General features: G+C 42.0%; 1 protein-coding gene across 1 annotated transcript in view; it reads left to right on the plus strand.

Moving 5' to 3' along the window:
• Positions 1-13,375, plus strand: part of LOC122542178 (protein phosphatase 1 regulatory subunit 12C-like) — a 73,306-nt gene that overhangs the window by 31,270 nt on the left and 28,661 nt on the right. The window contains exons 8-10 of the mRNA XM_043679619.1: positions 1,598-1,767; positions 2,951-3,054; positions 7,996-8,178. Coding sequence (XP_043535554.1) covers positions 1,598-1,767; positions 2,951-3,054; positions 7,996-8,178 — 457 coding nt within the window. The remainder of the gene's footprint in view (positions 1-1,597; positions 1,768-2,950; positions 3,055-7,995; positions 8,179-13,375) is intronic.

The following is a 13,375-nucleotide window of genomic DNA, read 5'->3' on the forward strand; positions in this document are numbered from 1 at the left end:
ACGGTATACTTATTGCTGAGGGGAATGTCCACAGGGGATCTCTGCACTGTCTATCTGTCCCTTTTCCTCCCCCTAACTGTAACCCATCTATCCTTGTCCTGAGCCTTAGGAGTGACCAACTCCCGGTAACTCCTCTCAATTACCCCCTCAGCCTCCCGAATGATTCGTAGTTCATCTAGCTCCAGCACCAATTCCCTAACACGGTTTTCAAGGAGCTGGAGCTGGGTGCACTTCCCGCAGATGTAGCCAGCGGAGACATTCTGCAGGAGGAGCAAGCAACTGCCCTAACATCCATACCTGACTTATCTGAACACCCATTCGGTACTAAAGTAGAAAGCTTAGTTCAAGTTGCTATAAAATTAATAACAAACTTATATTCAATAGAGGAAGTTTAGAATGAACCTTATCTTATTAACTAGGTTAGAGGAGGAGGGCGGGTCGGAGACACTACAGTTGTAGAGTCTCTGGTTTAGCCGCCTTGCTGATATATATGGTCACTGCTTTCCTTCCCGGCTGCCCCTCTGGTCCTCTTCACTTCCTCCGCTGCTCTCGCTCCTTCTGTGAAAGGGAAAACACCGCTGTCCGCTACCGGTAAGTAATTTTAAAAAACTGCCTTACCTTAGCTGCAGTCTTTCAGGTTTGTCTTACCTCCGCTGCTGCTCGCACTCAAAATACATTAAAGATATCTTGGAGATAACAACCAGCCTACTGTCTTCCATAGGCATCATGGTAACCCACAAACTTACCACCACACTGAAACATCTCCTGGTGAATTTATAGGGCCCCATACCAACAACTAGCAGAACGTCACATACAGAATACCCTGCAAGGACTGCAACAAACATTATGTTGGACAGATGGGCAGGAAACTAGCACAGGATACGGGAGCACCAACTAGCCACCAAAACACATGACCAACTATCACTAGTTTCCATACACGACAACGAAAAGGGACACCAGTTCAACTGGGACAATACATCCAAACAAAGGCACACACAGGAATTCCTAGAGACCTGGCATTCAAACCAGAACTCAATTAACATGTTGGTTTGGACCCCATTTACCAACTTGTCAGAAAAATGAACCAGAAGTGATATCACCCACCACAACAGACCAAGACACACAAAAAAGCAAGTGGGACAGAACACCAGCAGTTTGTTGATGATGATGTTGCCTAGCATGGTGACAAAACATCTGAGAAAAAAAGTCTACCAGCTCAGTGAGCAAACTTATAACCAGAAAAGATCTTTTCCCTTCATGAGGGATCAGTGACCAGGCGGCATAGGTTTACGGTGTGTGAGGTTTCGAGGAGGAGGCAAACATTTATTTTCACCCAAAGGGTATTAGGAATCTGGAACCTGCTGACTTTTATGGGTGCTAGAACAGAAACCCTTATCACTCGGAGTATTTAGGCATGCACTTGTATTCCTTGATATTGCAGAGCAGTGGGCAAAGTGATGGAAAATGAGATTAGAAGTTAGATGGTTGTTTTTTTGACCGGCACAGACTTGATAGTCCATTTTTTTGTAGTCAAACATTTACTGCACAAAGGTTTTTGGTTTCCATCCTTTCTCTAATTCCACTTCTGTTTTACCAGGAGCTCTGTGTGTAGGATGAGCAGCAAGGAGAAGATCTCTGTGCAAGACCTGTCAAAGGAGCGTAAGACGTTGGAAGCCTTGTCTTTGGATGAAAGCAAGAAAGAGGAATCCAGCAGTTCGAGTTCAGAAACTGAGGAGGCATCGGAGTCTGATTCAGAATGTGAAACTGGTAATGACAACTTAATTTTTGGGGGGAGAAACAGCAAAATATTTTGCCTATTTCATAGACACCTTTTTTACTTAAAAATAAAGATTAGAATGATGTGATTACACATTTTATTTTCAATCTCAAAGTAAAATATACTCTTCAAAGTTTGTGCGAAGATTTGTAGCTCGGGTGCTCGTTGTTGTGGTTCTGTTCGCCGAGCTGGAAGTTTTTGTTGCAAACGTTTCGTCCCCTGGCTAGGCGACATCATCAGTGCTTTGGGAACCTCCTGCGAAGCGCTTCTTTGATGTTTCCTCCGGTGTTTATAGTGGTCTGTCCCTGCCGCTTCCGGTTGTCAGTTTCAGCTGTCCGCTGTAGTGGTTGGTATATTGGGTCCAGGTCGATGTGTTTGTTGATGGAGTTTGTGGATGAATGCCATGCCTCTAGGGCATGGCATTCATCCACAAACTCCATCAACAAACACATCGACCTGGACCCAACATTCATCCACAAACTCCATCAACAAACACATCGACCTGGACCCAACATTCATCCACAAACTCCATCAACAAACACATCGACCTGGACCCAACATTCATCCACAAACTCCATCAACAAACACATCGACCTGGACCCAAGACACCAACCACTACAGCAGACAGCTGAAACTGACAACCGGAAGCGGCAGGGACAGACAACGAGAAACACCGGAGGAAATTGGACAAATACGTGTCTCTGTCACAACTAAATAAGGATGGAAAATAGGAGTTTGTCTAATTAAAACCATTTCAGTACATGGCACAAACATAAGGCATAATGTTTTTTTGTTGTAGAAAATGTCCTGCCACGTTGTTTTCAAATTAGGCAGCGCTGTTTTAAAATTTGATGTTGCTGTTTGAGGATGGAGATGAGGAACTGGTTTATATTCTGAGGGTTGTGCAACTTTGGAAGCCTGTGCCTCTGGTGTGAAAGCTGTTATCATAAAACATCTTTTTAAGATGGAGGTAGGTGGATTCTTGTTAGGTAAGGAAATCCAAAGTTACCAAGAATAGGCAAGAATGTGGAATTTGAAGTGCAAATCAATCAGCCATGATCTTTATTGAATGGCAGAACGACTGGATGGGCCAAATGGTCTACTTCTATCCGTTTTGTATGCATCAGTTGTTCTTTGTTGCTGAGCAGAATTTCCTTTAACTTTTTTGCACAGAAAAGAACAAGAAACCAGTCGTCAGTAACGACACCAATAACTTAAATGGCACTGAAGTTATTCCTCTAGCGCCTACTGTCACCCTTGCACCATCAAGCCTGCAGGTAAGAGCATTGAATGATGGCTTTGTTGCAATGCTGAACTAAAAGTTTCTGTTGCGCACAGATACCACAGTAGAGAAACTCATGAATTAGGAAACTGTCTTTTTTACTGTTCCTCAACATCCATGTAACATTAGAGACTTGTGTGGGCTCAGGTTCCCAGAAGCTGAGAGAGGAGTTGGAATAGGAGAGACTGGCACTAATGAAAGCATGAGTTGGGGTTTCAGCAACAGATGAACTGATGGTTGGAATTATGAAGATGGGAGTAGATAACATTTACGCTGGTGGACTTGACCTGACCTCTGAATCAAACCGGCCCTAATCCTGCTAGCTCAGCCTGAGGTAGTGATCAGGGAGCAATCGTTGCGGATGGAACAGTGTTTATGGCAAGGGTCAAAGACTGCAGCTTTGGCTGGTCCATAGGCCAACGACACTAGTTAGTGAGGCAGAGCTGGCAGATTTCAGTGTACATGTGAAACCTGGTGAAGGAAAACAATCAGGATTATGTTGTAAGTGTTGCTCACTGAGCTGGTAGATTTGTTCTCTGATGTTTTGTCATCAGCCTCTGAAGTGCTAGTGTTCTGTCCCACTTGCTATTTGTGTCTTGGTCTGTGGTGGGTGATATCACTTCTGGTTCTTTTTTCTGAGAGGTTGGTAAATGGGATCCAAATCGATATGTTTGTTAATGGAGTTCTGTTTTGAATGTCAGGCCTCTAGGAATTCCTGTGCGTGTCTTTGTTTAGCCTGTCCTAGGATGGATGTATTGTCCCAGTTGAACTGGTGTCCCTTTTCATCTGTGTGTATGGAAACTAGTGATAGTTGTTCATGTCTTTTGGTGGCTAGTTGGTGCTCGTCTGTCCAGTGTAATATTTATTGCAGTCCTTGCAAGGTAATCAGGGTTATCTTTGTGTTGAAGAATGATCTGGAGTGTGAGTGAATATTTGACAAGGCCCAATAGTGTTTGGCTTGGCGTGCTAGATTTGGCCAGTAATTGCTAAACCTTTTGTCCCATATATATTTAAATCTGCATTTCTTGAATTTAAAGGTGACCTGCTGGAGGTTGAACAGGTTAGGAGGGAGTAAGGGTTTTACTGGAGAGACCTGGATGCCTAGAGCCCAGATAAGGGGGAGGGTGTTAGAGTTGCGAAGGCTTGTGTACAGCAGATCTTGTTAGTGCAATCAGAATATAGTGTGAAGCTAGATTTAATAACTGAGTCGGAGGTAAAATAAAATAACAGATAAGCCACGGATTGAGTTTTGAGAAGACTTGTAGCTCATGTTGAGGTTCTACTCACTCTGCTGGAAGATTCGTTTCATCACCATACTAGGTAACATAATCAGTGAGCCTCCCATGAAGCTTCGCTAGAGGCTTACTGACGAAGCGTCTGAAAACGAACCTTCTAGCTCAGCGAGCAGACTTGCATCCAAGTCATGGATCATTGTTTGCAATAAAGGCAAAATAAGTAGAGTAGAATGTGTTTTGAAGAGGCAACAGAAAGCTAAACGAACGACTGTGGTCAGGTTTGGACATGTTAAACCATGAGTCTATTTCTTGTGTCTCCTGTGCAAAGAGGGTAGGATGCAATTAATGAAGACATCTCGAGCACTAAGTGCTGTTGAAACTGTGTAGGCAGGAAAGTTAATTTGAAGGAGCAAGAAATATTGCAGGAAGTATCATTGTTTATGTAGCAGTTTGGAGCTCCAAATAATGCCCCATTAGCATCACAATTGTGTGCAGATGATAAAGGATGAGATGTTAGTGGAAATGAGCAAGATAAAGCACTAATGCTTTTGCAACCTGAGGTAGCACGTGACTGACCTAAATGTGAAAAACTTTGCACACTAAAGCCATTTCAGTTATTTTTAGCTGTATAATTTGTTTTGCAACTGTGAATGCTCAGCTCGATCAGAATAGGATTGCATTCAGAGCACGTTGCTCCATTTTCAGTTATGACTTTGTTAACAAGCAAACAGTGCAAAACATAGAGGAGTAATGTTTCACTTTGGTGAATTGCTTATGGAAGATGGTGGAGAGGCTAGTATTTGGCTGCAGCTATGGGAACACAGATTATGGCCTTCTACTTCATTTTGATTTTTAACCCAACCTTCCATGTTACTTGGTATTCTATAATGCAAAGCACAGTTTTTCTTTGTGGGCACTTTTATTCCCTTAATTTGCACAAACTCCTTTTCAATTAGGTGATGCAGTTATGTAGTAACCTTGCTTTCTATATTTGTGCTGCTGTAATGGGCATTTGAGCTTCTTAATAGAATTAGAATAATTCATTTATTGCCTTCAATAATTATCAGCCACAAATCTAAAGCCACAACAAACGATGAAAACATTAATCTCCTAAATACGGTAATTATTAAATTGGGACAAGACAACAGGTAGATGTTAGCAACAGAATTTATTTCAAAATAACATACTCAAGTTTTAATAAACAACAATCACTCTAAATATAGTATCCAGTTTGGAGAAGCCGCAGCTAGAGCATTTCCACTGTATATTCATGAAGCTAGAATATTCTAACTAAGCATTTGCTACCCCTATTTTTAAACTGCATCATATCTCCCTCTCGGATTTAAATTTGACAACTGACATGGTATTCATTGCAATACCATCCAGTACAGTATTCCTATGTAGTAACTTCCAGACAAGTCCCAATTGCTTGTCGTCTTTTGTGGTTGGCACGGTGACTCAGTGGTTAGCACTATTGGCTCACAGCATCAGGGACCCGGGTTCGATTCTAGCCTCTGGCAACTGTCTGTGTGGAGTTTGCACATTCTGCCAGTGTCTGTGTGGGTTTCCTCCAGGCACACCGGTTTCCTACCGCAGTCCAAAGATGTGTAGTTTAGTTGGATTAGCCAAGGTAAATTGCCCATAGTGACCAGACGTGTATAGGCTAGGTGAATTAGCCATGGGAAATGCAGAATTGCAGGGGGTGGTGGGTCTGGCTGGGATGCTTTTCAGAGAGTCTGTGTGGACTTGATGGGCTGGATGGCCTGCTTCTACACTGTAGGGATTCTACGATTCTGTGAATATATGCAACATTTCACGATGTTTTGTCATTACCTCCGTGATCGAAAAGCTTCTGAATCTCTTACTCAGTTGTGTGTGTGCGTGCGCGCGTGCGTGCGTGCGTGTGTGTGTGTGTGTGTCCTGACTCCCTATACTACTCCAGTTGCCTTTCCTCCTCATCTCGTCCTTTTGCAGCTTACCCCCTCTTCCCCATAGTTCTCCAGGTCCCTCGCACGTGCCCCATAATCTAACTCTCTACCCCAATCCAGATTGACTTGCTATATCTCCCTGCTGCCTCCATCTCTATTTTATTAGCCCCCTTCTGCCACACTGCCCTCTACGCCTCTTGGTACAACTGAGGGACATTAGAGCTTAGGAAAAAAATTCAGGGCAGTACTGGTTTAGTGAAGCTAGCCAGCTGTCTGAAATGTTGGAGCTATGTCTGCGTAAATAATGAAATCCAGCTTCCCAAACCTGGGAAAGGCAAGTGTACTACTGGAGTGAGCAATTGAGGCCGGGTCTGGCGGGGTGATTTTGAGAGGATCCCAAAAGATTGTCAAAAGACAACAACTGGACTAACGTTGTAAAGTGTTATTGAGACTCTGACTCATTGCATCACTAATATCTGGGGTTGCTGAGAAATCCCTGGGATCTGACTTGATTTGCTTTTTGATGTGACCTGTGGGGTATTTGACTGCATTTTTGTATGTTGTGCATAATTACCTCCAATTAATTCTGGATGTTAGAACATGAGTTGTGTGTATTTGTATATCTGTTCTAACTTTTTGTACAGAAGAGGTTATTGTATGTTCAACCAATGGCACTTTGTAGTTTTATTCTCTTAGTAAGTAACTGATCTCACTGGCTACTTTTTCAAACGATCCTGAGCTTTATTTATTAAATAACAAATTTTGTGATCAAATCTGGATAGTACCAAAGGTTCCATGTTTAACAGTAGTTGAATCTCTGGAATCCCACATTCAATGCCAAAGTAGTAGCTTTATGTTCTAATACTTGGCTCTTCACTATATGCTACTCTGGCTTCCTTTTCAAACCAAAACCAACAGTTCAGTTCTTTTACAATGAAACAGTTGAACAATAGAAACTACCTCTGCCTTCTTGAGTATGTAGGGATTGATAATAAGTACATCCTAAGAAAAAGTGAGAGGTGAGCATTAGTACGTAAAGATTTCCTGATTTTTAAGCAGCAGCATGTGTAGGGTTATGTCAGCTCAAACCAGTAATTTTGTGGATATAGACTTCCAGACATTTACACCACAGAAGACTGCCATTTTGCCCATCATCTGCCAAGGTTAACAAAGATCAGGTTACGCTCATTCCATTTATCAAATTTTTGATCTCTAGCTTCTATGGGGGCTTTGGCTATGTGAATATGTAAATACTGTTGAAGTGTTACAAACGTTTCTGACTCAACCTCTCTACAGGCTGTGTTTCAAGCTTCCACATGCCTTTGTGAGAAATAATTTTTCCTTGATTCTGTACAAATGGAAAAAGTGCTTCCTATCTATCCTGTCAATGTTCATAAGATTGTAGCTGGATCTTGACCTTTAATGCATTTTTTTCTCCTCTATTCCCCCAGTGTTCTCTGCTTAAACCTTATCATTCAAAAATAAATCTGTTACTCATCAATATGACTGAGCATTCACACGAGGATGGAGAATTGACAGCCTCTGCTTGAAGTTTCTCCTCCACTCAAGCCTTATCCTGAGGCTATGATTCCTGACTATCCAGCCAGGGGAAAATGCATTTAACGAGGGAGAACTGTCTTGTGCGTGTCCTTCTTTCTCATTTCTTACTATGTGCAGACGTCCATCTTCCAATCAAGTATCTAAATCCATGTAAGTGGGAATATCCATCTAGGGTATCATTGCATTTATTTTCTCTCCTACTTTTCTCTGCAGGACACTGACTCATTTGCAAAGCTAACTGTCAAGCAAGAAGCTCCTCCTGCAGCTTGGCGTACTGGACTTCGGAAAACTGGCAGCTATGTCACGCTACCTGATGCACAGCACTCTGCTGAGAAGATCCCACTAGGTGGTATCAAACGCTCTGCTTCTTCACCACGATTGGGCTCTGATGGGAAGGTCAGTAGAGTTCATTATTTGGCTTGCTGTTTTGAAACGTAGGTTCTCCATTTGCTGAACATGTTGCACCTTTCTGTTGTGCTTTTTTTAATTCATCTGTGGGACTTTGGTGTCACTGGCTGGCCAGCATTGATAGCCCATCCCTATTTGCCCTTGAGAAGGTGGAGGTGAGCTGCCGCCTTGAATCGCTGCAGTCCACTTGCTGTGGGTTGACCTGCAATACCAGTAGGGAGGGAATTCCAGGATTTTGACCCAACGATTGTGAAGGAACCACAGTACATTTTCCAAGTCAGGGTGGTGACTGGTGTTATAGACTAGGCCAGACCACTCATAACATAAGCAGGCAGCTCCAGACCATAATGTTGCAATTTGTTTTAAGTGTACAGTGAAAATTACCTGGAGTAGGTTAGCTAGGTTGACAACTAAATTTTAAAACAAAAATTTATTCGCACAATTACACAATAAACACACAGAACAGAACCCCTACACAACTCAATCTGTCCAAACTAGACTTAATTTATGCTGTTCTGAATATACACAACAGTTCCAATAAGCAAACTCCCTTTAAAACCCAATATAAATGGAATACATGCTTACAAGTTGAAGGGCAGAGAGAGAGAGAGTTTCTATACCGGTCACTGTTGAACTCCTTACCAGTTCAAGACTGAACTAAACTGCTCAGTTAGAGAGCTGACCACTCCCTTTTCATTCTACAGGTCACTTCTAAAATATAACCACTTTGGCCTGAAGTCTCATCTGTTTACATATAAACAAAAGGTCTCTCAAAATCCTTTTCATCTGTGGTTTGGTACAGACTGATCAGAGACCGGCCTGGTTTATTACCCCTCTGAAAAACATCAAGGGCAGCGTATCCTTGAGCCAAGGAATAGCTTTAGAAAGGGACAACCTTTGTGACACTGGCTTGGAGGGGAACTTGCAGGTGGTGGTATTCCCAAGTACCTGCTGCCCTTGTCCTTGTCCTTGTAGATGGAAGTGGTTGTAGGTTTTGAAGGTGCAGTCTGAGGATCTTTGGTGAATTTCTGCAAGTGCATCTTGTGGATAGTACACACTGCAGCTACTGAGCACTGGTGGTGGAGGGATTGAATGTTTGTAGATATGCCAATTAAGTGGGTTGCTTTGTCCTGGATGGTGTCAAGCTGCTTGAGTGTTGAAGCTGCACCCATCCAGACAAGTGGGGAGTATTCCATCACACTCCTGACTTGTGCCTTGTGGTGGATAGACTTTGGGTGTCAGGAGTTGAATTACACGCCACATTGTACCTAGTCTCTCTGACTAGCTCTTGTAGTTGCTGTTTATGTGGTGAGTCTAGTTAAGTTTCCTGTCAGTGGTAACACCAAAGATGTTGACAGTGGGATATTCAGTGATGGTAATACCATTGAATGTCAAGGGGTGGTTATTGGTGATGGTCATTGTCTGGCATTTGTATGGCATGAATGTTACTTGCTACTTGTCAGCCCAAGCCTGGATATTGTCCAGGTTTTGTCTCATTTGAGCAAGGACTGCTTCAGTATCTGAGGAATCGCGAATGGTGCTGAACACTATGTAGTCATCAGCAAACATCCCCACTTCTGACTTTATGATAGAGGGAGAATCATTGATGAAGCAGCTGAAGATTGTTGGGCCTAGGACACTACCCTCAGGGTCTCCTCCAGAGATGTCCTGGAGGTGAGATGACTGACCCTCCATAACAACAACCATCTTCCTTTCTGCCAGGTTTGACTCTAACCAGCGGAGTGTTTGCCCCTTGATACCCATTGATTCCCGGTGTCTGGGAAGTTATCAACTTGTAAGAATGCCTGTTCAGTTTCACAGACAGTAATTACAGACTTTAATGTTCTTCGAAATATTAACATGACTCAGTTGTTTTGCCTGTACCCTCAACTTATTTCCTGCACAATTATTATACCCAATTGTGGAGTCACCTAATTGACATTGTCAGCTAGTTTGTGGTGAAACAGTGCATTGCAGTCAAGATATATATTAATTTTTTTTTGAAGTTATCTTCAAACATAACGGATTTAAACTGCTGTAATAGGAAGTGAATTGTTCAAAGTACAGAATTCTGTGTCAGACTTTAACAATTTTATATCCTTCAATGCAATCACTTCTTATTGACTCAGACTCTGGCAAATAGAAGGCTAGTCTCCTCCAACTCTTCCAGGGGCAATTGGTTTATTCTAGGAATTGGTTTGGTGAACCTTTGTAACACTGCCTCCAAAGTATATAATTCCTCCTTTAGACAGGGAGACTAAATCTATACACCATACTCTAGATGTGCTCTCTCACCAAGGCCCTACTGAGTTGCACTAAGACTCCTTTCCTCCTTTTGTATTCTAGGAATTTTGTAATCAAGATTAACCTACAAGTTGCTTTCTTGTTTCCTGTATCTGCATGTTAAAATTTCTGTAATTTGTTTATGGATCACGGATTCCTCTGAATTCCAAAATTTCCCAACTGTCACACCATGTGAAGAAAACTTTCTGCTTTCTGTTTCTCCAACCAAAATATTAACTTCATTTTTCTGCACATTGTTACCCACTCATTTAACCTATTATAAACCCTTCTGCAAGTATTGAGGATGTTAGGTATAACTTCACAGTTCTGTTATCAAGAAAGACTATCAGCTAAAACTATACAGCCTTCAGGATGACATTTAATAGCAGCCTTAAAGTTATGAAAGTTTTCTATTATATAGGGGAATCACATGGGAAGAACAAACCCATAGATCATCAATGCAATACAGTCACTTAAATCAAATCGAGAGTTCAAAGGAAACATCTATACCTGATAGAAGTGAGAAGGTGGAGCTTACTTGGAATGATTGAGACAAACATCATTAATATCAATTGAATGTCTAGTTGGATGGTGAAAGGATTAGAAGATCACAGGTACTATGAGTGGAACAAATGCTCCAACATCCACTAGTTAGGCTAAATTGCTTATTTCTGTGCAAGTATTCCTCCCTGATATGTTTTGGCAACAGCACCCACTTCCCTTGATGCATCCGATTGAATTAAATGGCTTAACCTTTTCTTGAGAAACCCCTGTTCAAACTATTTTGATCAACCTGAGAGTGCAGAACTCTGAAGGCTGTGTTGATGAATAGAATGACTTTAAATGTATATCCAACAGGCAGTTCCCTCTTACAAACCATCTTCAAGTGCACTTTGACACTGATGGTGAATAAGATGGGATGTGTATGGTTTCTGCAGCCTGCACAAATATTTTAACAGTACAACAGCCATCTGACAAGACAGACTGGGTTTAATATCCTCATTTTGGAAGGCAGAACCTGCAACAATGCAGCTCTCCCTCAGTACTACACTGGGATGTCAACCGAGGTTGCCCGGAGTTGTAGCAATGGACCCACAACTATCTGACCCAGTATATACTGAAAGAACAATGGGAGAGATATAGAGAAGACAATGAGCCAGGAGGAAAGAATGTCCACATCAGCTGGGCTCAGTTTATGATATTGTGAGAATAAGGAAGCTGATAAAGTAGAAACCTGAACACGTGAAAAGCTGCTTATAATAGTAAGAATCAGAATATTTTCAGGTATTGTTTTACTTCAGAAGAAACTGCCTCCAACAGAGTCACTGCCTTTCTTTCACCATTGTAGTTGAACGTTGCATAGCAATTATTGTAATCCGATTGTGGTGATCTTTGGTATCGGTAATGTTGTTAAAGAGAATGTGGTTTTGGGAAAAAGATGGGTATGAGCAGATGGAATATTGCCGTCAGTGGAGCACTGAGAAAGGAGAAACATCAATCATCGAAAGAGACATTAACAAGTTTAATGAAATCTACTCTTGCAAGTCATTTAAATAAAGAAAACTGAATATCAAAAGTTGTGGTTCTGAACAAAATATAGTTTGTGTTTCACTACAGATAATCTTAACTTTCTTGAAATTTAACAGCAGAGAGTTTGGGGTGTTTTGTCCATTCCAATCTGTTTGATCACCAACCTAAATGCTGCTTTTTGAGTTTTGTGGTCTTGTGCCACAAATTAGCTTTCAAAAGCTAATAAACTAAATAAGGAAGTTGGGAGCAACTTCTTTATTCTAGGAATATTTAGAAAGTGGAACTTGAGCTTTCTGAAATTTTATTTAGACATCTATGCTTCCATACTTTCAGATTCCTTGGTCTCATGTTCTGGAATTCCCTACACAAGCCTCTCTGCCTTCCATCTGCCTCTTTTTAAAAAATCCTCCTTGGAACCTACTTCTAGGCCAAACATTTGGACCTTTTTGTCCTGACATCTCATATGATTCAGGATCAGAGTTTTTATTTGTATTGGCCATTTTAAGGGCCTGGGTCATTTTGCTGTTAAAGGTGCTTTGTGGTTGGTAGGGAGGGTTTCGGGTTTTTGGATAATTGGAGCTCTTTCTGGGGTAGGTGGGACCTCTACAAGCAGGATGGTCTTCATTTAAACCAGAGCGGTACCAATATCTTGGGTGGGAAATTTGCTAAAGCTATTAAGGTGGATTTAAACTAATACAGCAGGGGGATGGGAACCAAAATTGTAGGACAGATACAGAAGAGGATGAGAGTAGGGAGTTCCCAAATCAGGTATCTGACACTGGCAAGCGAGAACCTGGTTTGAAGTCTGTGTACTTCAACGCGAGGAGCATCAGAAATAGAGTGGGTGAACTGGCAGCATGGGTTGGTACCTGGGACTTCAATGTTGTGGCCATTACGGAGGCATGGATAGAGCAGGGACAGGAATGGCTGTTGCAGGTTCCGGGATTCGGATGTTTCAGTAAGAACAGAGAAGATGGTAAAAGAGGGGGAGGTGTGGCATTGTTGATCAGGGACAATATTACAGTTGTAGAAAGGGTGTTTGGGGACTCGTTAACTGAGGTAATATGGACTGAAGTTAGAAACAGGAAAGAAGTCACCATGCTGGGAGTTTTCTATAGGCATCCGAATAGTCCCAGAGATGTAGAGGAAAGGATAGCAAAGATGATTCTCGATAGGAGTGAGAGAGACAGGGTAGTTGTCATGGGGGACTTCAACTATCCAAATATTGACTGGGAACACTACAGTACGAGTACTATAGATGGGTCGGTTTTTGTCCAGTGTGTGCAGGAGGGCTTCCTGACACAGTATGTAGACAGGCCTGAAAATGTGTTGCTGGAAAAGCGCAGCAGGTCAGGCAGCATCCAAGGAACAG

This window comes from Chiloscyllium plagiosum, chromosome 39 (assembly GCF_004010195.1).
Source record: "Chiloscyllium plagiosum isolate BGI_BamShark_2017 chromosome 39, ASM401019v2, whole genome shotgun sequence".
In the NCBI taxonomy this organism is placed as follows: Eukaryota; Metazoa; Chordata; class Chondrichthyes; order Orectolobiformes; family Hemiscylliidae; genus Chiloscyllium; species Chiloscyllium plagiosum.